The following is a 23,830-nucleotide window of genomic DNA, read 5'->3' as shown; positions in this document are numbered from 1 at the left end:
GCCAAAGTTAGTTAGTTTATTTTAGAATATGGTTGTTAAATTTTTTTATCCTGTATTTGCTCTGCGAGGTTGTGCGGGGTGGTGGTGGGTGAGAGGGGATTTGGGGTGGGGGGGGAGGGAAGATAGATATTTGAAAAACTCTTTAAAATTTTCAATATTAAAAAAAAAGAAAATATTAGAATGTGCAGAAATGAACAGTTTGACACTGGCTATCAAAGAGAAAGAACCAACTGATTATTATTCAATTTGGGAATCTTTTTACAGGTGGTTACAGAATAGACATATTTTTGGGGAATGTTTACAAGGCCATTTCCAAACAATTTAAAATCCATCATTCTACACTGAGGAAGATTATTCACAAGTGGGAAACATTCCAGATACCGTATTTTTCAGAATATAAGATGCATCTTTTTTCTCAAAAAAGAAGCTGAAAATCTGGGTGCATCTTATACACCGAATATAGCACTTTTTTTGCCTTCTAAAGCCTTGCCCCTTCACCAAAATGGCCATGCATACCCTTGTTTGAAGCTTTCAGAGAGCTCCTGGGGGCTGGGGAGGGCAGAAATAAGCAAAAAACTGCCCATTTTTTGTCCCCCCCCGCAGCACTCTATAAGGCTATATATCTACTGTATTTCTCTATTTCTCTCTATTCGTACACCTACCTACCTACACACTCTCTCTCTCCCTACCTACCTACTGTATTTCTCTCTCTCTCTATCCCTCCATCTACCTACCTACCTTTCTCTCCCTACCTATCTACTGTATTTCTCTCTATTTCTCTATCTCTCTACCTACCTACGCACAAACTCTCTCTCTCTCCCTACCTACCTACTGTATTTCCCTCTCTCTCCCTTTATCTACCTACCTACCTACCCTCTCTCTCTCTCCCTACCTACTGTATTTCTCTCTCTTTCTCTCCCTCTCTAACTCTATCTACCTACCTACTTTTTTTTTAATTTGCCCCTTACCAAATCTTAGTGTGTCTCATACTCCGGTGTGTCTTATACTCCAAAAAATACGGTACTTGCCAATCTTCCCAGGAGTGGACATCCAAGAAAATTCACCCCAAGGCCAGACGATGCAATGGCCAGAGAAATTGGAAAAAAAGAGTTATATCTCAGACTCTACAGGCTTCAGTTAGCATGTTAAATATCAAGATTCATGACAGTGCAATTAGAAAAACCGGAACAACTATGGTTCATTTGGAAAAGTTGCTCTTCTTTCTAAAAAGGTCATAGCAACATGGCTGAGGTTTGCAAAGTTGCATCTGAACAAATCACAGGACTTCTAGAACACTGTCCTTTGTGGTGTTCGGCCGTAATGCACAGTGACATGTTTGACAAAAATCAAGCACAGCAAATGGCTATCCAACATCATCTTAAAGACTTCCAGTGTTGGGGCATTCACAACTTTTGGAGGGAAGCTCTTCCACTGATTAATTGTTCTAACTGTCAGAAAATTTATCCTCAGTTCTAAGTTGCTTCCCTCCTTGATTAGTTTCCACCCATTGCTTCTTGTTCTGCCCTCAGGTGCCTTGCAAAATAGTTGAACTCCCTCTTCTTTGTGGCAGCCCCTGAGATATTGGAAGACTGCTATCATGTCTCCCCTTGTCCTTCTTTCTATTAAACTAGACATCCCCAGTTCCTGCAACCGTTCTTCATATGTTTTTGTCTCCAGTCCCCTAATTTAAAAGAGATGTTTAAAATCTTCCCACCAGGAGGAAAATTGCAGCCACCAGTTTCACAGCGGGCAGCACCAGTGGGCTTAAATTCGGGGAGGGAAGAAACCTGCAGCTGAGATGCTTCAGCCCAGTTGCTTCTCTGCTTCCAGGCCGTGGAGGGAACCGAACAGCCCGACTTGCTCCAGGACTCCACCGGCCCTCCACTCACCTTCCAGCTGCTGCTTCGATCCTTGGAAGAGCAGAAGAGGCGCCCTTCACACCTCCTTCCTCCCATGAGTCATCCGGAAGAGGAAGTTCCTCTGCGCTTCTCTCCTCCTATCCTTTCTAGCAATTGTTTAAAACTCCTTTTTTAAACGCAAGCATGGGGTAGATGGCTTTCTAGGCACAGATGTTGCCTGACTGCCATCTAGCGACAGGAGGTGGAAACACACACTTGTCCAATCTCCATTAAGGTCTTTGGAAGATGTTTTCAGTGATTCCATGTCAGCAGGTCCTTTTCGACTCCTCCAATCTCTCTTTGATCAGTTTCCATCCATTGTATCCTAAAAGGTCCTTAAAAATCCTGTCCTTAGAATTTGGGTGGGGGAAGGCAAATTTTAATCCCATCAACTGGAGCTGAAGGTTTTTTCTTTGTGAATAGGCTGGCCTGGATTTCTTAAGAGCCGAGGTGGCGCAGTGGTTAAATGCAGCACTGCAGGCTACTGCTAGATCAGCAGTTCAGCGGTTCAAATCTCACCGGCTCAGGGTTGACTCAGCCTTCCATCCTTCCGAGGTGGGTAAAATGAGGACCCAGATTGTTGGGGGCAATATGCTGACTCTCTGTAAACCGCTTAGAGAGGGCTGAAAGCCCTATGAAGCGGTATATAAGTCTACTGCTATTAATGGGCACAAAATCTCGAAAGATACTTTCTGCCTTTGTTAAGATTTTTTTTCTCCATTTCTCCTTTGGGTAAATATAATATTCTGCCTCTCTTTAATATTCCCCAAAACATTTCATTCTCGGGATGGGTGGGTTTGTGATTGCTTCTCACAATACACTGACCACATAACCATGCCAACTTACAATATCTGTTGTAGCTGTGGTCATTAAGCAAATCACCATGTTCCGTTCAGTGCAATGTACCATGACTGTGACTTACAACGTCCTGTAATTTTTGTTTCTTGGAAGCCAATTATGGTCCCAAATGGCGATTCCATGACTGTAGGACACAACAACTATCGTAATTGCAAGCCAGTGCCACCCGCAAATAACTATGTTGGCCACAACTTTGAGAAACACTTGTAACTCTACTTTTTCAGTACCAGTGTAATTGTGAAGGCTGAGTAGTAAGTGGTAAGTGAGGACAGTCTATAAAACTGAAGAACCCAAAAAGTGCTTGATAGCTGCTATTTTAAAAAAATCCTAGTTTAAACACAGTTGTGTCAGGATTATAAATGGATAGTGCACCACTACAAAATCTTACGTTTTGTTTGCTAGGTATGGAAGTTAAAAAGATCACAGAAGACAGCAGTGGCATTATCAGTTCCACATTGTTTCCAGGAAAAGAACATGTCTACAAAATCACAAGTTAACCCTAATATGAAGGAGAACCAGTTTTAAACCATGTACCACCAATGGAATGAAATCTCGGGAGTGAAGAAATATGTAGTGTAGAAAGTTAGCACCGACTCCTCTCCTAGACTAATGAGGTCCCTTAAATGAGATTATCAAAAAAATCCCAACATCAAGTTGGTTCCTACCCGTTTTATATCTTTGTAATGTAGAACACCCACGATATATAAGCTGCAGTTCTGCTTTAGGTCAGGGCTGCTCATTGGGCTGGCAATGTTTTTGTGGAATCCAGTGTGCAGAGTGTGTCAAGCTTCAAATGGCATTTTTGGTGTTGTAACTATTATCATTTCTCAAGTCTCCATTGGACAATGTGACCAGGCCCAATAGCAGGGAGGGAAAACCTGAACTTTAACTATATGCATTTGCGCGGGAAATAGTCAGATCTTCTTTTGCCCTCATCTTTGCCGATATGATGTATTCATTAAAGCTTTCCTGCTTGCTATCTGTGCATAGAGAAAATCTCCCTGTTCCTATGAGCAATGTGAAAGAGAAATGTTGGACTGGATTACTGTGAGGAATGGATTTCAGGACAGGATCTATTTCCAAGGAAGATTTTATTCTGGTAAACTGAGCAGAGGTAATTTCCAAAGAGGAATGGGTGATGACAATTTCTCCACGGAGAAAAAGGCGGAAGGTGCATTATATTATTTTTTCTTTTTTTGACTCCTTTCCTACTTTTCTTTATCAATTGTTTTTGTTTATTTTGTATATTTTATTAATTAAAAATTTGACTTAAAAAAAGGAATGTGTATCAAATAGAGTGGGGCAACTTTGATACATTTTAGTAGGCACATCTGTATTACCAATCTTTCTTCCAACCTTTTGAAATGCCTTTTGGAAACATTTCTCTCAGCATATATAGACAATCATCTCCTCTTCCCAAGCCCCCCTTCTCAAGCCCTGCTGGTTATGTGATTTTCCCTCTTTGACCTAATGAAAACTTCTGTGTATGCAAAGTTACAGACGCACAAGACATTTAGGATGGGTGTCCTTGGAAGCATCTCTGGCCAGCACGAATGAAGTTGGCTTCCTTTAGTTTCTCACCCATTGAAACTCTTTGATCCTAAATCCTTGGCAGCGACCACTCCAAAAAGATTTTTACAATTTCTACAAATATAAATATAGGTAATCCTTGGGTTACAAGCGTTCTCTTAGCAAATGTTCAAAGTTACACGATAAGCCCCCCCCTCCCCCCAGCATTTACAAACAAATCCCGAAATTATGAATACGGGAGCACCACGGCTGTTGTTCATCCTTACGAACGACCACAGAGGCTCTGTTATATTCACCCCTATTCTCCCAACCCCAGCTGAGTTTTCACAGGCATTTTGCCTGTGGAGTGACTTACCTTGCAAAGATCTCTCTGTTCGGCTTTATTTGGCGGCAGTCACAGAGAACAGATGCCTAACTTACCGCAAGATCACGCAAGGTCGTTAGTCTTGAGTAATCTTACACTTTAGGCATCTATTCTCTGTGAATTGAGGCGTGGATGTTTGCAAATGGAGGGGAGACTTCAGTCTTTCAGGCCTTCCCTCCATTTGCCGTTTCCTTGCCAAAGCCTGCAGGGAGATTGCATTTGTCACCCACTTGAAGAACTTCTCTTGCTTCTTTTGAGGATTTTGCTATATCCTCAAGTTCAGCAGGACGTATTCTTCCTCTTCACCGTCTCTTCTGGACAGTTTAAGTCCATTTGGACCACCCAGTGGCAAAAGTATTGGCTGTGGTCTCAGAGCATTGAGACTACACAACAATCTCATTGCGACATTGGCTCCTCCCTGGAAAATTGCATTCCTTTTTTTTTTTTGCAGATTTTTTTATTATTTTTTCCTTTCTACAACACCTTACAGTCATTACATCAACATTGCTATGTCATACCTGTACATATATATATTTCACTTTTCTATTTACACACCTTTATACAGTTCTATATATATTTATATATATATTGTTTTTTGGCTTAATTAATTTTATTCCTGTTTTGCAGCCATTTGTACCAATTGTTCCAAATTTCATAATATTCCGACTCTTCTTTATCTTTTAATCTCAGTGTTAATTTGTCCATCTCTGCACAAATTTTTTGTTTCTTTTTTTATCACTAATTCGTCTGAAGGGATAATATTTTGTTCCCAGCATTGGGCAAATGCTATTCTAGCTGTAGTTAGCAGATGTGTTAATATGTACTTAATTTTCTTTGTATATTTCCCTTTGATTATTCCCAGTAAAATGATTTCGGGTTTGTATTTTATCTGTTCTCCTGTAATTTCTTGCACTCATTTCCAAATTTTTGTCCAATATTTTTATGGGGATTGTCTGAAATAGGTATAATAGTCTGGGTAGTACATTCATTTTTATTGCTGCTATTTTCCCTAATAATGTTAGTTGTAGTTTCCCCCATAGTTCTAGATCTTTTTTTATTTGTTGCACTAATTTTGTATAATTATTTTCTTTTATAGTTGAGCACTTTGCAGTTAGCCATATTCCAAGATATTTAACTTTCTTTGTCACTTGCAGTCCTATTATCCTTTCTAATTCTTTATTTTGTTCTTCCTTCAAATTTTTAGTTATCATTTTAGTCTTTTCTCTATTAATCTTTAAACCTGCTACATCTCCATATTTTCCTAGTTCTCGCATTAAGCTATTTCCTGTTTCATTTTGGTCTGGATGTATATAGCCATTTAATAGTTTTTTCAATCTCTCGGCTATTATTGTTGTGAATATTTTATAGTCGGCATTCAACAACGAGATTGGCCTATAGTTTTGAATCTGTTTTTTATCTGCACCTTCTTTAAAGAATTAAATATTTAAATATTAATGTAATATGTGCTTCTCTCCATGAGCCCAGTATTTTTGCTTTTATTAGTGCCTCCTTATACATTGCCAGCATCAAGGGTTCTATCAATTCGTTCAATTCATCTATTATTTTGTACCATTCTGCTGGGAATCCATCTGGGCCTGGCATTTTATTATTTTTCTGTTTCTGAATCACCTGTTTCAATTCTAGTTTCGTTACTTTTTGACAACATTTCTTTCATATCTTCTGCTATTGTCGGGGTTTCTTCTCCATTTAAATATTCTTTTATTTGTTTGCATCTACTTGTTCCCCTTTAAACAGATTCTCAAAATACTTGTATGCAATCTTTTTCTCCCCTTCTATTGTATGTTGAAGATTGCATTCCTATAGGGCCTCAGCAGCCCTTTCCAAGCTGCCTTTGTTGGCACCAACTGAGCTTGGGAGGAGTGGGTGTGTCCCTCCGAAGTACCTGTTCCTACAGGCAAAGGCTTTTTGCAAGGGGCTGCCAAAGCCTACAGGAACGCAATCCTCAAATGATTTGCCAATGAGAAAGCAACCCTAAGAAGTCGCGCACAGCCTCTCAGGGCTGCTTTCTTGGCGCCAGATGCCTTGTCAAGCTGATCTGGAGCAAGAAAACAATGAACATGTGGGCGAAAGCAGGGAGTGATGTTGTTCAATGTACGAGATTCACTTCCATAACTTCTCAAGTTTCAAATGGAAAGGGCAGGATCCATTACATTTGTAACCCGAGAACTACCCATATCAAGCAAGTTCTGCTGCTAATGACCAGATAGGCATTATCACACTAATATGTTGCCATTTTTTCCTTCCACCTTCCCATTTAATACCATTATATATTTGCCAACTAAAATTAGGCAAATTCTTTGTAGTCAAATTAAATAGTCAATTTCTCAGTTGGATTTAGAGAGGAACTTTAGAAATGAAATTCAAACCTTTTCTACACTCATCACTTGGGGCCTCATGTGGATTTTCTTGTGTGCAATAAGGGTGGAATTTTTCCTGAAGCACCATCCACATTCGGGACACTCAAATGGTTTCTCACCTATGTGTATAAGCATATGATTTAGAAGGGTAGTCCTAATACTGAAATCTTTCCCACAGTCTGGACACTCATATGGTTTCTCTCCTGTGTGAGTTCTCTGGTGTGTCACCAGCCTGGAATTCTCACTGAAACTTTTTCCGCAATCAGAACATTCAAAGGGTTTTTCTCCTGTGTGAGTTCTCTGGTGTGCCAACAGGTTGGAATTCAGACTAAAACGTTTACCACAATCAGGACATTGAAAGGGTTTCTCCCCCGTGTGAGTCCTTTGGTGTGTCACCAGGCTGGAATTGGTACTGAAACTTTTCCCACAATCAGGACATTGAAAGGGTTTCTCTCCTGTGTGAGTCCTCTGGTGTCTTACCAGGCTGGAATTGGTACTGAAACTTTTCCCACAATCAGGACATTTAAAGGGTTTCTCTCCGGTGTGAGTCCTCTGGTGTGTCACCAGACTGGAATTGTGACTAAAACTTTTACCACAATCAGGACACTCAAAGGGTTTCTCTCCTGTGTGAGTTCCTTGGTGTGTCACCAGCCTGGAATGATGACTAAAACTTTTCCCACAATCAGGACACTCAAAGGGTTTCTCTCCTGTGTGAGTTCTTTGGTGTGCCAACAGGTTGGAATTCAGACTAAAACTTTTACCACAATCAGGACACTCAAAGGGTTTATCTCCTGTGTGAGTCCTTTGATGTGTCACCAGGCTGGAATTGGAACTGAAACTTTTTCCACAATCAGGACATTTAAAGGGTTTCTCTCCTGTGTGAGTCCTCCTGTGTATCACCAGGTTAGAATTGTTACTGAAGCTTTTCCCACAATCAGGACACTCAAAGGGTTTCTCTCCTGTGTGAGTCCTTTGGTGTGTCACCAGGCTGGAATGATGACTAAAACTTTTCCCACAATCAGGACACTCAAAGGGTTTCTCTCCTGTGTGAGTCCTTTGGTGTGTCACCAGGCTGGAATAGTGACTAAAACTTTTACAACAATCAGGACACTCAAAGGGTTTCTCTCCTGTGTGAGTCCTTTGATGTGTCACCAGGCTGGAAATGCGACTAAAACTTTTCCCACAATCAGGACATTCAAACGGTTTCTCTCCTGTGTGAGTCCTCTGGTGTTTCACCAGGGTGGCATTGTGACTAAAACTTTTCCCACAATCTGGACACTCAAAGGGTTTCTCTCCTGTGTGAGTCCTTTGGTGTGTCACCAGGCTGGAATGATGACTAAAATGTTTTCCACAATCAGGACATTGAAAGGGTTTCTCTCCTGTGTGAGTCCTCTGGTGTCTCACCAGGATGCCTCTCTGACTAAAACAGTTCCCACAATCAGGACATTCAAACGGTTTCTCTCCTGTGTGAGTTCTCTGATGTGTAACCAGGCTGGATTTATCACAGAAACATTTCCCACATTCAGGACATTCAAACAGTTTCTCCTTGGTGTGAGTCCACGTTGCCATACTTGCTAAAGCATTCTCTGCTCTACGTGGTTTTCCAATTGTCCTTTTCCTCCCCAGTAACTTCCAGATATTTCCCTCTTTTGCTGAGGAAGTTGGAGAATTGTGTGGCTCTCTGAAGGGAATGGAAAATATTTTGATTTCTGGACTGATTTGTTCTCCTTTTCAATGTTGCTTGTTATCCTCGGTGTCCAGAGTGCTCATTGCCATCTTCTTTGTCTATAAGATTCAAATAAAATAAATAAAAGATTCAAATAAAAGTGTATCTTTAATTGTGCATAAAATGGTTGCAGAAGATGAGAAAAAAAGAAAAAAGCTTATGTTACAATGAAATAGCAAACATGTCACAATCCTACAATAATTTTACATTAATCATGATTCATTTGACACATGGAAAACTACCCAGTAGTTCAAATATCCATTAAATGAAGAAATTGGTTGTTGACTGGGTCAATCAATGAATTCTTAGCAGTGCAAAGGGTTGTTTTCAAACACAGGTGTTATAAAATTTAAAAACACTAAAAATAGAAATGCAAACATGCAACCACAATTTTGCTTTGAATCAAAACTTAATTTTTTCATGCTTAGCTGAAACATGAAAAATGCCAGAGATTTGCATTAGTACTTCAGTCAGACTGCATTTACTTGATTCACGTTGCAACACGGGTCAGAGATAGAGACTACATCTATAAAAGTCAAAGTGTAGGAGTTTCCTAATCTCTGACATTGAGGTGTGTGTTAAGACAATGCCAAAGAGGAAAGACCTCAGCAATTATCTTAGAGAAGCAATTGTTGCTGTACATCAATTTGGGAAGGTTTAAAAGGCCATTTCCAGATACCATATTTTTGGGAGTATAAGATGCACTCTTTAGAGCCAAGGTGGCGCAGTGGTTAAATGCAGCACTGCAGGCTACTGCTAGATCAGCAGGTCAGCGGTTCAAATCTCACCGGCTCAGGGTTGACTCAGCCTTCCATCCTTCCGAGGTGGGTAAAATGAGGACCCAGATTGTTGGGGGCAATATGCTGACTCTCTGTAAACCGCTTAGAGAGGCCTGAAAGGCCTATGAAGCGGTATATAAGTCTACTGCTATTGCTATTGCTATTCCCTCAAAAAAAGGGTGAAAATCTGGGTGCATCTTATACAGTAAATACAACATTTTTAGCCTCCTGAAACCCCACCCCCTTCACCAAAATGGCTGTGCATAGCCCTTAAGAGGCTTCCAAAGTGGTCCTGGGGGCTGGGAAGGGCAGATATGAGCTAAAACGGGCCGTTTTTTGCTCATTTTTGCTCCCCCAGCCCCCAGGAGCACTCTATACGCCCCTGAAAGGCTGTGCATGCCCTTTTTTTGGATACAATAATGGGCCAGTTTTTAATAGAAATGGGCCATTTTGGGATGGTTTGCAGAGTGCAAAAACCTTTTTAAAAAAATTGTCTCTTCAAAGTTGAGTTGAGTCAAAGTTGATATTTGAGTTGAGTCTTGGTGCATCTTATACTCTGGCATATCTTATACTTAAAAAAATACAGTAATTTAAAATCCATCATTCTACACTGAGGAAGATTATTCAGAAGAAGAAACATTCAAGGCAGTTGCCAATCTTTCCAGGAGTGGACATTCAAGAAAATTCACTCCAAGGCCAGACAGTTCAATGCCCAGATATATTGGTATAAAAAGGGGGTTATATTTCAAACTCTATGTCTGCCTGTGCTTCTCTTCCTTGCCTTCGGATGCTATGTCAACGGGGGGGGGGGGGGGGGGGGCATGATATTTGGGATGGAAATAAATGGTGCAGGAGTGATAGTCAAAAAGGGAGTTTTGTTCTCACCATTTTCTGAGCATGCTATTGGCCGATGTTTGGACCTGGTCAAAGCCAACCGTCCTGTATACCAACCTGATGATGGTTCTAGGAGATGCAACCCCCATGACACCTAAGGGAGTTGCAGATTGGGCAATGGGGTGGGGGTTGTTGGAGGGAGGGGTGCTGGGAAAATTGGTTTGTTTTGGCTTAGTTTATTGGATTAATATGCCGCCCTTCTCCCAAGGACTCATGGCGGCATACATCATTAAAAAAACCACATATTACAAAAGTTAAAAAAAGATTAGATAGAATATCCCAAAAACAAACCGAATTAAGATTAACAATAACATTTTTTTTAAAAAAATTTGATTAAAATTTACAATAATAATTTATTTTGTTTTGTTCAGGCCATGCTGGCTTGCTGGAAAAGCCAACTTTTTAGGACCAGAGGTCGGGGATTATACGAAACTCCGGGGGCAGCTCATTCCAGAGGGAAGGCGCTCCCACAGAGAAGGCTCTCCCCCTGGGGGTTGCTAGCCAACACTGTCTGGCCGACGGCACCCTGAGGAGACCAACTCTGTGGGATCGCACTGGACGGTGGGAGGCTACCAGTGACAGTAGGTGGTCTCGCAGGTATCCTGGGCCTAAGCCATGGAGTGCTTTAAAGGTCATAATTAGTACCTTGAATCTCATCCGGAAGACAACTGGCAACCAGTGCATGCCACCTAAAAGGGGTGCAACATGAAAGCACCTAGGTGCCCCCATGATAATCAACGCAGCCACATTCTGGACCAGTTGAAGCTTCCGGGTGCTCTTCAAGGGCAGCCCCATGTAGAGAGGGTTACAGTAGTCCAGGCAAGAAAGGATGAGGGCATGAGTGACTGTGCACAGAGCATCCCGATCCAGGAAGGGACGCAACTGACATACCAGGCGAACCTGGTAAAAGACCCCCCTGGTCATGGCCATCAGGTGTTCTTCTAAAGTAAAGCCACATAGCCAGATTGGACTCCCAGATTGCAGGCCCTCTTTGAGGGGGCTAAAATTTCTCCCCCTATCATCAGAGATGGAACAAGATGCACAAATTGGGATGACGGAAACCACAGCCACTCAGTCTTGGAGGGATTGAGCTTGAGCCTGTTCCTCCCCATCCAGATCCGCACAGCCTCTAGGCATCGGGACATCACGTCGAGGGCATCGTTTGGGGTAGAGATGAAAAGTTGGTTATCATCAGTATATTGATGATACCATACCCCCAAACCACAGATGATCTCACCCAGTGGTTTCATATATATGTTGAACAGGAGGGGTGAGAGAACCGACCTCTGGGGCACCCCACAAGTGATGCATCTCAAAGTCTATCCCTGCCCTCCAGTCAACACAAACTGCGACCGATCCGACAGGTAGGAGGAGAACCACCGTAAAACGGTGCCCCCCACTACCAACCCCCCGAGTCATCGCAGTAGGATACCATGGTCAATGGTATCGAAAGCTGCTGAGAGGTCTAATAGGACCAGGACAGAGGAGCAGCCCCTGTCCCAGGCCCACCAGAGATCATCGACCAACATGACCAATGCCGTCTCCGTGCTGTATCCAGGCCTGAAACCCGACTGAAATGGATCCAGGTAGACAGCTTCATCCAGGTACTGGGGAAGCTGACATGCTACTGCACTCTCGACAACCTTCGCTACGAAGCGAAGGTTGGAGACCGGACGATAGTTGGCTAAAGAAGCTGGGTCCAGCAAGGCTTCTTAAGGAGGGGCCTCACCACTGCCTCCTTCAAGGCGGTGGGAAAGAATCCCTCTCTCAATTAAGTGTTGGTAATCACCTCATGTCACCTTCTGGGAAGCCGAGACTAACCAAGAAGGACACGGGTCCAGCACAAAAGTGGCAGCACTGAGTCTCCCCATAATCCTGTCCATGCCCTCGGGGGTCACAGGGTCAAATTCCTCCCAGATGTTCTCCATAAGATTCATCCCCGTCGACTCGCTCGAATCTACCCAGTCAGAGTCCAAGCCTGTCCGGGTCTGAATGATTTTATCCTGCAGATACTGAAAAAAATTCTTCAGCCCTATCCTGCAAGGGGTCTTTCCCAGTTCCTTGGTTAAGTAAGGAGTGGGTCATCCTAAACAGGGCGGCTGGGCAGTTATCTGCGAACGCAATAAGAGCGGAAAAATGTTGCCATTTTGCTGCTTTTATCGCCATTAAGTAGGATTTACTATGAATTCTTACTAGTGTTCGATCAGATTCGGACCAGCTGGCCCTCCAACCACTCTCTAGGCGTCTTTTCCGGTGTTTCATCTCCCGGAGCTCCTCGGTAAGCCAGGGAGCTACTTGGGATTGACACCGGGTCAGAGGCTGCAAAGGCACAACACGATTCAAGGCCCCAGTGGCTGCCCTATCCCAGGCTTCCACTAGGGCTTCTGTCGAGTTATGAGCAAGGGATTCAGGAAAAGTCCCAAGCTCCATCAGGAACCTTTCAGGGTCCATCAGGCACCTGGGGGGGAACAATCTAGTCAGTTCCGCCTCCCTGCGGTGAGGGGTAGCAGTATGGAAGTCAAGCCTGATGAGGAAATGATCTGACCATGAGAAGGGTTGGATAGAAATAACCCCTAAATCTAGATCATCCATCCACTGCCCAGAGACAAAAATCAGATCGAGCTTGTATCCCCCATTATGGGTGGGGTCTTGAATTAACTGATTTAGGTCCATAGCCATCATGGAAGCCATGAACTCCCAAGCTTACTCGGATGTCTCGCCAATGGAAGGCAGATTGAAATCCCCCAGGATCATAAGCCAGAAACCAGAGAACATTTCTTCCTTTGGTCCGCCTCAACCTTCACCTCCGGTCCCTCTTCTTATTGAGGGAGAGCAACATTTTTGAAGTTAAAGAAATCGTAGACTCCAGAAAACATAGAGGTCGCATTCAGTATTTGGTCTCCTGGAAACATTTCCCAGATTTTTACCTTTATCACTGTCTCCCCAGTATTTATTCCTGGCTAGGTCAATCTCCACATCTGCTGCCAGTTCGTACCAGCATTGCAGATGGCATGGGGTCCCTCTGTTAACACAGTTGTGGTATATATCTTGGTTCAGGCCATCCATAAAACTGTCCATTAAAGCCTCCTCGGACCACTCCCACATAAGCAACGACAGCTCCCAAAACTCTTGGATGTACTCAGCCACTGGACTTCTTCCCTGAGTAAGAGTTTTCATCTTGGCTCTTGCCTTACGCTCAGCTAGCGGGTCATCAAAGCGCTTCCTCAGGGCGGCCATAAACACACTGTAATTCCTCAGCAGGAGGGAGTCATCATTATGCAAGGCGACCATCCAAGCTGCCGCCTTATTCTCCAATGCTATTGTCACAGCTTTCACCTTTGCTTCCTCGTTGAGGAAATCTTCTACAAACTGTTGCATGAAATTCCAGACCTGGACCAGGAAAAATCCCAGTTCTGTGGAGTCCCCACCGAATTTCACACGAAGAGGAGGAACTTTTGCCATTCGGCGTCTTCGGGAGAGGGGTTCCCCCCCTTGGAGGTGCTCGTGAGGCGGCTGCTGCTACTGCTGCTGGGGCTCTCCCATCCTGATCAGCTCTGCTGTCTGCCCCCAGTCTCCCCACCCCCAGGGTGAGACAGGTCCTCTGCACGTTTCTCTTCTTGATCAGGAAAATCAGCTTCCCTCTCAGCCTGGCGCTCACAAAAACGACGTTTCTCCCAAGCCTCTTAGAAGAATTCCATAGTGTGGGACATCATGAGATCCTCTTCTTTGGCTTCCTGTCAGGCAGCTGCAGGTCGCCGGTGTCGGCTGGTGGTAACTCTGGCAGGGATTTCCTCAGGATCATATCTCTGCCCCACTCCCAACGACCACCTAGGGCAAATGGATCATTCCTCCAAATCCAGTTCCTCTGTCTGCTCTGTTTCCAAGGGGCATGAGGATCTGGCAGCCCCATGTTCTCCTCCTGGTCACTGCCTGGGTTGGACATTTCTATGAAAGTTTTGTTTTAATTGCATTCCCCTCGGAAGGTGTTAGCTCCGGGATGAGCACGATCCGAGACCTTGCTTATTGTCAGGCGTGCCTCCTTCAGTAACCAAGAAAGAAATCTCTCAACTCCATTGTTTGTGGAATTAAAAGTACTTTTATTCCCACCCCAAATACCATGCCACCCTCCCTGTTTCCATGGCAGCCGAAAGCAAGCAAGCGAAGCAGAGGCTGAAATCTGCAATGGATTGATAAAGTCATACAGAAAAGAATTATTTCTAGTTATTGCTGCTAAGGGTGGCTCTGCATATTATTGAGTCATACTTTTTTCACACACTTCTCCATTTTTTTAAATAAAATGATGATCTGATGTAATATGTCACGTGTTGTTGTTGTTGTTCATCAGTGGTTGTATTTACCTACTTTTAAGAACTTCTAAGTTCTTAACTATGTCATGATTTCTACTATGTCCTGATAAGTAAAATCATAAAAGTCAAGGAGAGTGTACTTCCTTTTTTACATGACTGTATATCTGGAAGTCCTGGGTATAGAGTATACATTTCCAGATACACTCAGAGAGAAATACAAGTACACACACCTACAACATGGAGAAAATCCATGTCTTTCAAGCCTGAAAAATATCTCTGGCTAGTCAAACCTTTTGTGCTAATGTTAATCACACATTTGATGAATTTGATGATTGCTCATATGTTGAGATGGCAAGGCTGAAGTTTAGGCCTCAACAGGTTTCTGCTAGTCTGACGTGAAAGCAAAGAAATGTATAAATATCTGTCTTCCACTATGCTCAAGATTCCTTGTACTCAATCCAGATAAGACCGAGTGGCTGGTGTGTTTCCCTCCTACTAATTGGCCAAGTGTTCCATCTCTCAGGCTGGGGGGTCAAACAGTACGCCCCTCAGACAGGGTCTGCAATTTGGGAGTCCTCCTGCACCCACAGCTGACTTTTGAACACCACTTGTCAGCTGTGACCAGGGGTGCATTTGCCCAGGTTCGCCTGGTGCACCAGTTGCGTCCCTACCTGAACCAGGAGGCCCTCACAACAGTCACTCGCGCCCTTGTGACCTCTAGACTGGACTACTGCAACGTGCTCTACATGGGGCAGCCCTTGAAGAGCATTCGGCGACTCCAGCTTGTCCAGAATGCAGCCGCGCGAGCGATTGTGGGTGCACCTCGGTTCACCCACATAACACCTATCCTCCGCGAGCTGCACTGGCTGCCTATTGGTCTCCGGATACGCTTCAAGGCGCTAGTCGTCACTTATAAAACCCTTCATGGTATTGGACCTGGGTACTTGAGAGACCGCCTGCTGCCAATTACCTCCACCAGACCGATTAGATTCCACAGATTAGGCCTCCTCCGAATTCCATCCGCCGGCCAGTGTCGACTGGCGATTACCCGGAGGAGAGCCTTCTCTGTGGCTGCTCCAACCCTCTGGAACGAACTCCCCATGGAGATTCGAACCCTCACCACTCTCCAGGCCTTCCCCATCAATTTGGGAAGGTTTAAAAGGCCATTATATTTGATTATTAATGTTATAACAGCAGCTAGGATTGCATTTGCACAAAATTGGAAAAGTGAAGAGATACCTACAGAGGAGAATGTGATTAAGAAAATATTAGAATGTGGCGGCTTCCGGTGGCAACGTAGGCTTTGACGGCCATCCCTCTGGGATGTTCCAGCCCCGGGATCGCATTTAGCTGCCAGAAAAACGTACATCAACTGTCTGACAGCCTGAAAACTCTCCCCTTGGGAAAAGAGAGGGAGAAGAGTTGCTGAGCGTGGGTAGAGCTCCCTGAAACCCCAAGGAGCAATTTTCTGGGGCTTGGAAGGTGTGCGCTTCATTGTAGCTCGACACACTCTGCTCTTGGGACGCATCTGCTTTATGCAGAACAAAGAGCCACGTCCACACCTGCAATCAATATTTTGATCTATATTTGAATAAGAAGCAGGCAGTCCAAATACTGGAGAGTTCCACAATCGCAAGTATTTCTAAACTTTAACTCCGATTTACAAGAATTCCTTCTGTTAAAATTAATGAGATAGAAGTGAAAATGGCGCCCGAATATTAAGGTGTGGCTGAAACAAACTTAACAAGCAATTACATCTTAAGTGCTTTCTAACATAGTTAAAAGAACTAAGAGTTTAAGACCACTCAAAACAGCATTGACTTACTAATAAGCTACAAGATTTAATAATTGGACTAAGTGGTTTGTTTGGACTTAACAATTTGGCAGAAGATAAGTCTAATTAAATAGTTGAAATGGCTTCAAAACAAGTTAGAACAACAACCACTTCAAAGAGCGCTGGCAGTTCTCCAGCTCTGACTAACAAATTACAGTCACTTTTACCTCCCCCTGCTGCTGAGGTTTTAACTCTTGATGTGCTGTAAGGAGCCTTAAAAGACGGCCTTAAAGGAACAAGCTGCAGCTATAGAACTCAAAATAGATGAAAAAGTTACATCTGCCTTTAAGGAGGTCTCGGAGGAAATAGCTAGCATCAAGGAGCTAATTCAGACTCGTAACCAGCAAATTAGAGAGGATATGGTGGAAGCCTTTAAAGGTTTGGCTGGCTATGTATCCTCAGTGCATGATAGAGTGGAAGAGATCAGGTGCACTGCCAGCGCTGCCATTATCTTCATGAATACACTCGGGGCCGAAGACAGCCCGAAGGGGAGGGCCCACTACTGATAGTGGTGTCCCATGTAGCAAAACCTGAGATACCTGCGGTGATCCTGGGCAATGAGAACGTGCAGGTAGGCCTCTGTGAGGTCTATGGAGGTGAGAAAATCTCCATGCCTAACCCCCTCCAAGATAGAGTGCAGAGAGTGCATCTTGAACCTCCTATAACGAATGGAACGGTTCAGGCGTTTCAGATCAAGGATCACTCTCCAGCCCCCTGAGGCCTTGGGGATGACAAACAGAATGGAGTAGTGCCCCTGACCCTGTTGCTTTGGAGGCACCGGCTGGATCGCCCCGATCTCCAACAGGTGTTGGATGGCCTTCTGCATCAGCAACCTCCGGGTTGGGTTCTTTGAAACCGGACATATCTGGAAGCTCGGGGGATTGGAAAGAAATTCGAGTGAAAGGCCATGCCTGATGGTCTTCTACACCCAGCGGTCGGCGAAGTGCGCTAAGCACCCCCCAATGGGGAGAACGCTGGGCCTAGCTTTATTTTTTTGCGGAAGAAGCGCCCCCTCAGCCTCCTCCACCCCCTCGAAAGGGCTGCTTCTGCTGCCTGCCTCTCTGCTGTCTGGGTACCTCTGCCTGGCAGGGAATCCCCCCTGGTACTGCCTGTTTCCAGAGAACCCTGCCTCTGACCTCCTAAAGAAATCCTGACCCTGAAAGAAGGAACCAGATCCTGACCCCAGGAGTAGGAGCGTCTGGGGTATGGAGTCGTCCTGAAGCTGCCTTTCTTCTGGGTGGTGGCCAGGACCTTCCTCTTGTCCTTGTTCTCAATCAGGAACCGGTCCAGAACTGAGCAAAAGGGGGAGTCCCCTGTGAAGGGGGCCGAAGCCAGGCGCCACTTGTGACAAACCTCTGCCTGGCACTGCCATAGCCACAGCAACCTGCACGATGCCACCGATGATGCGATCGCCCTGGAAGCAAATCTGGCTGCCACCAGCTTGTTGATGTCCTGATGTGACTGGACATCTGTTATGGGAGTGCGTTGCTGTAGCTCCTGCAGCCACAGCAAGGATGATCTGTTGATGAAGAATGCTGTGGTGGCTGCTTCCACAGCCCAGGCCGCAGCTTGATGACTCCTCTGCAAGGTGAGGTCCGCCTTCTTGTCCTCCATCTTCAGGGCATCCTCTGGCTCCCCAGGCATGCTGGTGGATGTATTATCTCCTGAAAGTTGGGGGCCCCTGAGGGAGGTGCCTATGCCCCCCTGAGCAGCGGGAATGCCCAAGAAGGGAAGTCCAGTAGGCAAGGCTGCCCCCACAGCAGGAGTGGTAGGGGATTGCCACCCCTGAGTAGCACCCCAAAGTCCTGAGGTGTCTATAGGGATCCTTGCTGGCAGGGCTGGATTCTCCACTGTGCCTCTACTGGTAAGGGAGTGCCTGGAGTTTTTCCCCCTTTGCCTGGGGTGGCCTGATGGCTGGCAGCCTTCTTGCAGAGCCTCTCTAAAATCTTATGCATCCTCCTCTCGTCTTAGAGGGCTTGGAATGCTTGTGACCCCCCCCCCCCACTCCTCTGGATCTGCCCTGGGGGACCAGTGCTTGCTTTTACATTTAGCCTTTCCTCCCCCACCTCAGGCAGTCTCTGGGGAAGCCACTGACCTGGATGCTTGCTCTTCTGCCCCTCCGGTGGGGTTGCAGTCCATGCTTGCAGCTGCCTGGCACTGCCATAGCCACAGCAACCTGCATGATGCCACCGATGATGCGATCGCCCTGGAAGCAAATCTGGCTGCCACCAGATTCTTCCTGGTAGCTGCTGGGTGCCGCCATCTTGGACCATGTGGGTCCTCCTGGCTTCAAAATGGTGCCGCGCGGCTGGCAAAAGGGGCACAAAATTCAAAGGTACTTGCAGAGTGGCTTGTGCTCCAGGGAGCTGCCGCGCGCCCTCTTAGCAGGATTCTTTTCCTCCTGCCTCTTCTCTGATGCTGCTGTGGCCAGGAAAGGCTTCTTTGGCTTCCTCACGATCCTCTGGCCATGTGGAGGCAGCGCGGGTGCTCCAGGGCGTTTGGGAAGCCCAGGTTCGTCACTCAACCCCTGAGGGGAGCGATGGAGCGCTCCAGCAACTTAGAAGCCTCAGCGACTAGGGCTTGCCTCCAGGAGGCTTGTACCCTCTCCTCCTGCTGCCCGGCCAAGGTCCTCACTGAGTGTGCCGCCCAAGGGGGAGCTGGTGGCAGTCCCGATCCTGTAGGAGGAGGCTGTGCGTGGTGCATGGAGGCAAGATTCGATGGGTCCAAATGAATTCTCTTTAAATCCTAGTAAATTGCTGGAGATCCAGAATGTGCAACCTCTCACGATCGGATGAGTCAGAAAAAACTGGGGAACACCTGGTGCCAGGGCGCGTTGCCCAAAGAGCTTATCTGACTCAATCCAATCATGAGAGGATAAGGTCAACCCATTCTGGATACTCCCCCACCCTCACTATGGAGAACAACCAGTCCAATGTCAATTTAGAATGCAAAATTGAAAAGTTCAAAACAAGTGATAAATCAGAAGCAGAAATTACAATGATACAATACAGAGTGATGGAATTTGCTTTGAGGATAAGAGGCCTCAAAGAGAACAATCAAGAAAATCTGAAGAAGATTCTTGCAGAAGCCTTTGACCAACATTGGCCAACCGAGAGCTGGTTATGACTGGCAAATGGACAAAATATACCGCGTTAATTCATGGAATGCCAGACAGAAACAATTACCAAGAGATATTGTAGTTTATTTTGCTACTAGGAATACAAGGAACCTGATATTACAAGAGTCCTATAAAACTAAGTTGCAGATTGCAGGTCAAGAGGTGATAGTTTTGAAGGAAATTCCACCACAAATGTTGAAGTCTAGGAAAGACTACGCATTCCCAGCGGATGAACTTAAAAACCGCCAGATACAATTTAGATGGGAAGTCCCAGCTGGATTAGTGGTGAATTACTTGGGACAAATAGCAATAGCAATAGCAGTAGACTTATATACCGCTTCATAGGCCTTTCAGGCCTCTCTAAGCGGTTTACAGAGAGTCAGCATATTGCCCCCAACAATCTGGGTCCTCATTTTACCCACCTCGGAAGGATGGAAGGCTGAGTCAACCCTGAGCCGGTGAGATTTGAACCGCTGACCTGCTGATCTAGCAGTAGCCTGCAGTGCTGCATTTAACCAGACACCGTCACAACTGAGTTTGGAAGGCCAGAGATTTTTACAGCAACGTATTAAAGGCTGGTTACCCGCCATCCCCAGGACTCAGAGAAAGGGAACAAGCAGGTGAGGCCAGACAGCAAGATACCCAAGGATCATTGGATATGGCCTAAGCTCTGAATCTTCTTGCGGAGACAGAAGGAATTTAGGAGTAAAGACAAACCCGAGCGGCTACCAAACGCAAGGAACAAGAATTAAAAATGCAACAAGCCCAGACAACAACTCAAGAAACTATAAACATCAATTCAGAAGCCGTGGGAGGAGCTAGACCGAAAATTAAATTACAGGATTTTTAGGCGGCTCTTAAAAAGCTTCAGGGAGCTGAAGATGACAATTAAATTTTTAACCTGGAATGTCAATGGTTTAAATTCACCACAAAAAAAAGAAAAAAAATATCACTATTTGAAACAATTTAAAAATGATGTAATTTGCCTACAAGAAACACATATTAGAATAAATGATCAGAAATATTTGATGAATGCAAGATTGGGACAACATTTTGTAGCTTCTGCCCCTGAGGAAAAAAATGGCATAGTTATATACTTAAGAAGGGATATAAAGGCTGAATTAATTGAAGCAGACTCTCAAGGAAGATATATTGCAATTGAACTACTATTAGAAGGAAAAAAGATACTCTTAAAGGGAGTATACGCCCCCAATCAACAACAAGAAAAACTTTATAAGTTGCTCCTTACGAAGTTAATACAATGGGATTACAGATCGTGTATATTACTGGGTGATTGGAATGGAATATTGGACACCAAGAAAGACAAGAAGGGTCTATTGCAAAATATTCAAGTACGTGCAAGATTACCTAAGTCTTTCTTTAATACGATGGACGATATAGAGCTGAGAGACATCTGGAGGGAATGCTAAAGAACAGGACTTTACATTTTTTTCTGATAGGCATCAATCCTTCTCTAGGATTGACTTTATATTAATTACAAATGATTTTCTTTCTAAGGTAAAGAAGACAAAGATATGTTCGAGAGCATTAACAGATCATAACCCGGTTTGGATGGAACTGGAATATGGGAAGGAATCTAGAAGGTCTTGGAGGTTAAATGAAAATTTATTTAGATATGAGAAAAATGTCAATGAATGTAAAAAACTGTTGAAAGAATATTTTGCTTTTAATATGAATAAGGAAACATCTATGGAAATGGTTTGGGATGCAAGTAAAGCATATATGAGAGGAGTTTTAATAAATTTAAATAATCTATATAGATATAGACAGAGGGGAAAATGAAAGGAATTAGAGGAAGAGATAAAGAAGAAAGAGCAGGAGCTAATATCTAACCCAGGTGATAAGAAGACAAAAGAGGCAAACATTTTACTAAGAGCGCAATTTAATACGTTGATGTCAGATCAGGTGGCTACTAATTTGTTATATGCTAAACATAATACTTTTTACAATGCAAATAAACCAGGCAGATGGTTAGCATATATGATGAGGAAAAAACAAAAAATTCGTACTATAGAAAAAATAGATTATAAAGGTAAAGAAGTTTACCAACAGGATATGATTAAAATGGCTTTTTTAGAATTTTATACAAGATTATACACTGGTGATAAAATACAAGGTTTAGACATAGATAGGTGTTGTGACTCAGCAGTTTTGCTGAGAGACTTTTTGGGATATAAGATTCAGTATGCAGCTGGGGCTTGTGGGAGGAAGTTTGGAGATAAAAGGACAGATGCTGCCACGCCCCAGTCGCTGGAGTCAACGTCGTTCCTTCGTGTGTTCCGTGTTTGGTAAAACATTGCTTGATTAATCGTGATTTATGCCTGTTACACTTGGATAAGTGCTTGGGTGTTTCATGTAAACCTGCTTCGTGAAGACGGTGGAAGAAGGGCAGCGTTTGTAAGAGCTTTTGTTTTGAATTCTTATCGGAGAGTTGTGTTTATGTTATTTCTGGGCTCGAAGCCAGTTTGAACTGAAAACTGATAAAGAAAAGTCCTTTTAAGTTGCCTGCCTGCGTTTGTTAACGAGCCGTGAAAGGGGGGGGGGTCAGAACAGATAGGTATTTGGAGAAAGAGAAAATACCTAGAGTTAAGGATGAGCAAAGGGAGAGATTGAACCAACCAATAACTTCGGAGGAAATCCTCCAGATAATTTAACAGTTAAAAGTTGTGAAGGCACCTGGTACAGATGGATTGACAGTGGTTTATTATAAAAATTTACAATTAGAAATGGTAGAACCTCTTAAGGAACTATTTCACAGAATTCAATTGGAAGGAAGGATTCCTCCATCTTGGAGAACAGCCTTTATCTCCCTGATCCCAAAAGAACACCAAGATCTCAGCCAGCCAAAAAATTATAGGCCTATATCACTACTTAATACAGATTACAAAATCTTTGCTAAAATATTAGCAAATAGGCTGATGTTAGTTATACAACAAGTGATCCATAATGACCAATCTGGTTTTATACAAGGGAGACAAATGAAAAATAATGTAAGACAAATTGTTAATATATTGGAATATCTGGGAAAGAACAACCAAGTCCCCGCAGCGCTCATATTTCTGGACGCGGAGAAAGCATTTGATCGAGTGAATTGGCAATTTCTAATGAAAATAATGCAAAAGATGCAAATTGGAGAGTATTTTATACAATCTATTAAGGTAATATACCAGGAACAAACAGCACAAATTATAGTTAATGGTAGTTTAACAGAACCCTTTAAAATTGAAAAAGGAACAAGACAGGGTTGTCCCCTATCTCCATTATTGTTTATCTTAACCCTGGAGTTATTGCTGAATAAAATACGAGGGTCAGAAGACCTACAGGGAATTAAGATTAGGCATTAGGAATACAGACTACGAGCATTTGCGGACGATCTGGTTGTAACTTTAACCCAACCGGGGAAATCAACTATGGCTTTAATGAACATAATTAATCAATATGGTCAGGTATCCGGGTTTAAAATAAATCTAGGGAAAACAAAGATGATAGTTAAAAATATGAACACAAATCAAAGAGAAGAATTACCGGTACATATTTTTGGGAATGTTTACAAGGCCATTTCCAAACAATTTAAAATCCATCATTCTACACTGAGGAAGATTATTCACAAGTGGGAAACATTCCAGATACTGTATTTTTCAGAGTATAAGATGCACCTTTTTCCTCAAAAAAGAAGCTGAAAATCTGGGTGCGTCTTATACACCAAATATAACACTTTTTTTGCCTTCTGAAGCCCCGCCCCTTCACCAAAATAGCCATGCATACCATTGTGGAAGCTTTCAGAGAGCTCCTGGGGGCAGGGGAGGGCACAAATAAGCAAAAAACGGCCCATTTTTGCTCCCCCCCAGCAGCACTCTATAAGTGTTTGTATGCAGGTTTTTTTTTCAAAAAACGGGTCCGTTTTCGTGAAAAACGAGCCATTTTTTGCTCATTTTTGCCGCCCCCCCAGAGCACTCTGCAAGCCCCCCCCCCCCCAAATGGACTGTTTTTGGGAGGTTTGCAGAGTTCAAAAACTTTTTTCCCCTTTTTTTCCTTTCCAAAAGCTCTTTATGTAATTCTCTTGACTGATGAGAATTACATTGATCAAGTGCTATGCCAGCAGAAACAAGGTGCTGCAGATTGT

At 43.8% G+C, this 23,830-nt stretch overlaps 2 protein-coding genes and 1 pseudogene across 6 annotated transcripts in view; all 3 read right to left on the bottom strand.

The window, feature by feature from the left end:
- LOC106539510 (uncharacterized) overlaps positions 1-23,830 on the bottom strand; it is a 118,371-nt gene that overhangs the window by 50,272 nt on the left and 44,269 nt on the right. Inside the window, exon 1 of one of the 4 annotated variants that reach the window (XR_015696161.1) lies at positions 1,890-1,968. The exons of 2 other annotated variants lie outside the window; for them this stretch is intronic. The gene's annotated coding sequence lies outside the window, so the exon portion shown is untranslated. Of the gene's footprint in view, positions 1-1,889; positions 1,975-23,830 lie in introns of those variants that run through there. One more of the 4 variants, XM_087711700.1, reaches the window with a different exon arrangement.
- LOC148047649 (uncharacterized) overlaps positions 1-23,830 on the bottom strand; it is a 69,043-nt pseudogene that overhangs the window by 32,483 nt on the left and 12,730 nt on the right. The window lies entirely within an intron of this gene.
- Positions 6,816-23,830, bottom strand: part of LOC148047647 (uncharacterized) — a 61,280-nt gene continuing 44,265 nt past the window's right edge. Inside the window, 2 exon segments of the mRNA XM_087711745.1 lie at positions 6,816-7,036; positions 7,038-8,587. Coding sequence (XP_087567871.1) covers positions 6,980-7,036; positions 7,038-8,587 — 1,607 coding nt within the window. The 3' untranslated portion in view covers positions 6,816-6,979.

The sequence above is a fragment of the Thamnophis sirtalis genome, unplaced genomic scaffold (genome assembly GCF_051295495.1).
Source record: "Thamnophis sirtalis isolate CommonGarterSnake01/CBP01778 unplaced genomic scaffold, rThaSir2_p1.2 scaffold_3, whole genome shotgun sequence".
Classification (NCBI taxonomy): Eukaryota; Metazoa; Chordata; class Lepidosauria; order Squamata; family Natricidae; genus Thamnophis; species Thamnophis sirtalis.
This window is presented reverse-complemented; position numbering and strand designations above follow the sequence as displayed.